The sequence below is a fragment of the Mytilus edulis genome, chromosome 10 (genome assembly GCF_963676685.1).
Source record: "Mytilus edulis chromosome 10, xbMytEdul2.2, whole genome shotgun sequence".
Lineage (NCBI taxonomy): Eukaryota > Metazoa > Mollusca > Bivalvia > Mytilida > Mytilidae > Mytilus > Mytilus edulis.
This window is the reverse complement of record NC_092353.1, coordinates 72,836,568-72,839,500: the sequence shown is the minus strand read 5'-3', so window position 1 is coordinate 72,839,500 and position 2,933 is coordinate 72,836,568. Positions and strand designations below refer to the sequence as shown.

General features: G+C 33.5%; 1 protein-coding gene across 1 annotated transcript; it reads left to right on the top strand.

The window, feature by feature from the left end:
• Positions 1–1,235: 1,235 nt before the first annotated feature.
• On the top strand, positions 1,236–2,489 carry LOC139492955 (IgGFc-binding protein-like). Its single transcript, XM_071281103.1, has one exon. It carries the CDS (start codon positions 1,236–1,238, stop codon positions 2,487–2,489), a length of 1,254 nt encoding a protein of 417 aa, XP_071137204.1.
• Positions 2,490–2,933: the final 444 nt, after the last annotated feature.

The following is a 2,933-nucleotide window of genomic DNA, read 5'->3' as shown; positions in this document are numbered from 1 at the left end:
ATATTTTTGCGTTAACCAACAAATATATGCATGCGCCAGGCAATTCAATGACACAAATATATACAATTTCAAAGAATTATAAGGATTACACGCCTATTTAAAGGAATTTATTGGTGTAGTCATTCGGACTTTCATTTGTTTGTGAGTGAATTGGTCCATTTTATACACCAATGAATTCCTTTAAAAGGTCGTTTAAACCTATGATAATTTTTGCACCTGTTTTATACGATGGTGTCATCAGCGTCGTCAGTGTCGTTGTAGTCCGATGATATTTGGTTTCCAGACTATTACTTGAGTATAAATAAATCATTTTCTATGAAACTGTACCAAAAGGTTCTACACCAACAAAAGCAGGTAAAAATTTATTGCGGGGGTTTTAGTCCTAATTGTTAAGGAATTAAGGGGAAAATAAACACCTTTCTATTACTTTGTATAAATTTATTATTTCTTAACTAAATTCATATTTTTAAGTTACAAGGAGTCACAGTTCCTGTATTAAATGTGTGTCTTCTAAAATTGGTCATGACATTAACTCCAGTAAATCTAAAGAATATATGAGTTTATACTGCACTCGTTTTATTTGAGCAGTCAAAATGCGTTGACTGTATATTTCTATGTCATATACAGTCACTGACCCGATATCACTTTTCCTCATGAATATTTAAATAGAAATTACCGAAATAATATTGAATTATTCATACGACCTCTTCAACCTGTTCTTGTTTCAAATGCATACAACGATGCGTGGAACGACTCAACATTGTTTCGTTGCAATTATTGGAAAAACATATTTAATTTGTTAATATTTTTTGTTTGCAACCTATAAATCATTATGTTTTATGCTTATGGTTGATATTTAAGTCCATACTCAAATGATTTCGTTCACCATCGAGTGTTGGTTTCAACAGGTAAATGTAAATTTCATTGTGTTGTATATTTCTCTGCGAGCATGATGTGAGACCTTTTTAAAGGGTATTTCCCTCAATATTTAAATCAAATAAATAACCTTAACCCATAAAAAACAACAATTGAAAATGTTTTTTTAGATTGCAGTATAAAGACAATAATAGTGCATTGACTATTTATATACATGATATGGCATATCACAATCTATTCAGATTGCTGGTATTTAGCCAAACAAGCATATTATCGACCCATGCAAAAGATTTCAGAAGGATCGAGTATGCATTATGTACAATAAATTTAAAAGTTTTCTATTTATGCATAAATTACAAATGACTAATTTATATACTATGTTTATAACAGATGGAAAAGACACAACTTTCATGGCAATTTTTCACGACGGACGAAGTCATGTTAGTTCTCCTGTGCCAAGGATTTTAATAGCATCAGAAATTACGGCACGTATTTCAGTACTCTATTTCAACAGCAATAAAAATCAGTCTATCACTATTGGCAAGGGTAATACAGAAGATAATCTGAGTAACAGTGTAATCCCGTCTGATGGGAATCATTTGGCTGGAGTAGAACTTCAATCAGATGTAAGAATAAATGTGTATGGATTTTTGTATCAGGACAGACATTCTGAAGGATTCTTGTTAATGCCTGTGCGATTTGCTTCTACGAAATACATCATACCAACCTTGCCTACATTTGGCGAGAAGAATCTGCTTGCTCTTTCGCCAGTTTATCAGAACACTGCTGTCAATATCAATTTAAAATTGACAAGCGGTTCTATAACATTTCAAAACAAACAATATAGTGACAACGACACAATTAGAATTGTGATAAACAAATACAACACGTTTCAGTTATCACATACCTCTGACCTATCAGGAACCATGGTAACAGCTTCAAAACAAGTTATTGTTGTAAGCGGTAATCAATGTAATTATGCAGTACCAGCCAATATTCACGTAGGTTATTGTCAAACATTTATTGAATCAGTACTACCAACTGATCAACTGGATAAAATGTTCATAACTCCATATATATCGACACGGTTGAACAATACTGTACGCATACAAGCGGTAAATAGCACGAAATTGACCATAAAAGTTGAAAATCGGAAAATTTCAAAAACACTAAACGCAAGAGATTACTGGGATATTTATTACAACACGACCGCTTTTATTTTTGCATCTGATGACATACTTGTCATCTCATATCCACACGGGTTACCAGGAGGAAAAGGAGATCCTTTTATGATGACGATTCCAGGAGTTAATCAATATCTTTACGAATATGATTTTTCAGTACCAACAGGATTTCACAGCTACGTAAGCATAACTGTACCACGAGATGATATAGATTGTTTTTTGCTCGATGGTGAATATTTCAATATAACAAGTGTTATGAATATTTCTGATGAAAGGATTCATTTTAGCACTTTCAGTTTGCCTATATCGGATGGATTTCATCATATAGAACACGGGAAGAAGATTCGATTTGGTTTATGGGTTTATGGTAATGGGTATCATGAAGGGTACGGATACCCAGCTGGAATAGCATATAGAATTTATAATTAAGCAAACCTTTGTATGGCCCCGCAACGAAGTTGTCGGTGCCATATAGTTTTATACTTGTCCGTCATTCCGTCATTCCGCAACAAACCTTTATACGGAGTTTTTTTCAGATATAGGGCTGATTTTGGTATGTACGTTAACCATGATGAGTTACAAATCAAGTTCAAGTTTCGTTCCGCTCCGCTAATTTTTGCCGAAATTACGGGCTTTAGACTTTGATAAATTGTTGAAAATCACAGTTTTAAGGACCTTTTTCTAAATGCTTTCGGATGTTGGGCTGATTTTTGGTATGTGAGGTAACCATGACGGGTTACAGATCAAGTTTAAGTTTCGTTCCGCTCCGTTAATTTTTGCCAAAACTATGGGTTTACAACTTAGAAAAACTGTTGAAAATTACAGTTATACGGACATTTTTCTATACCCTCCAGTTTTTGAGCTGATTTTTGA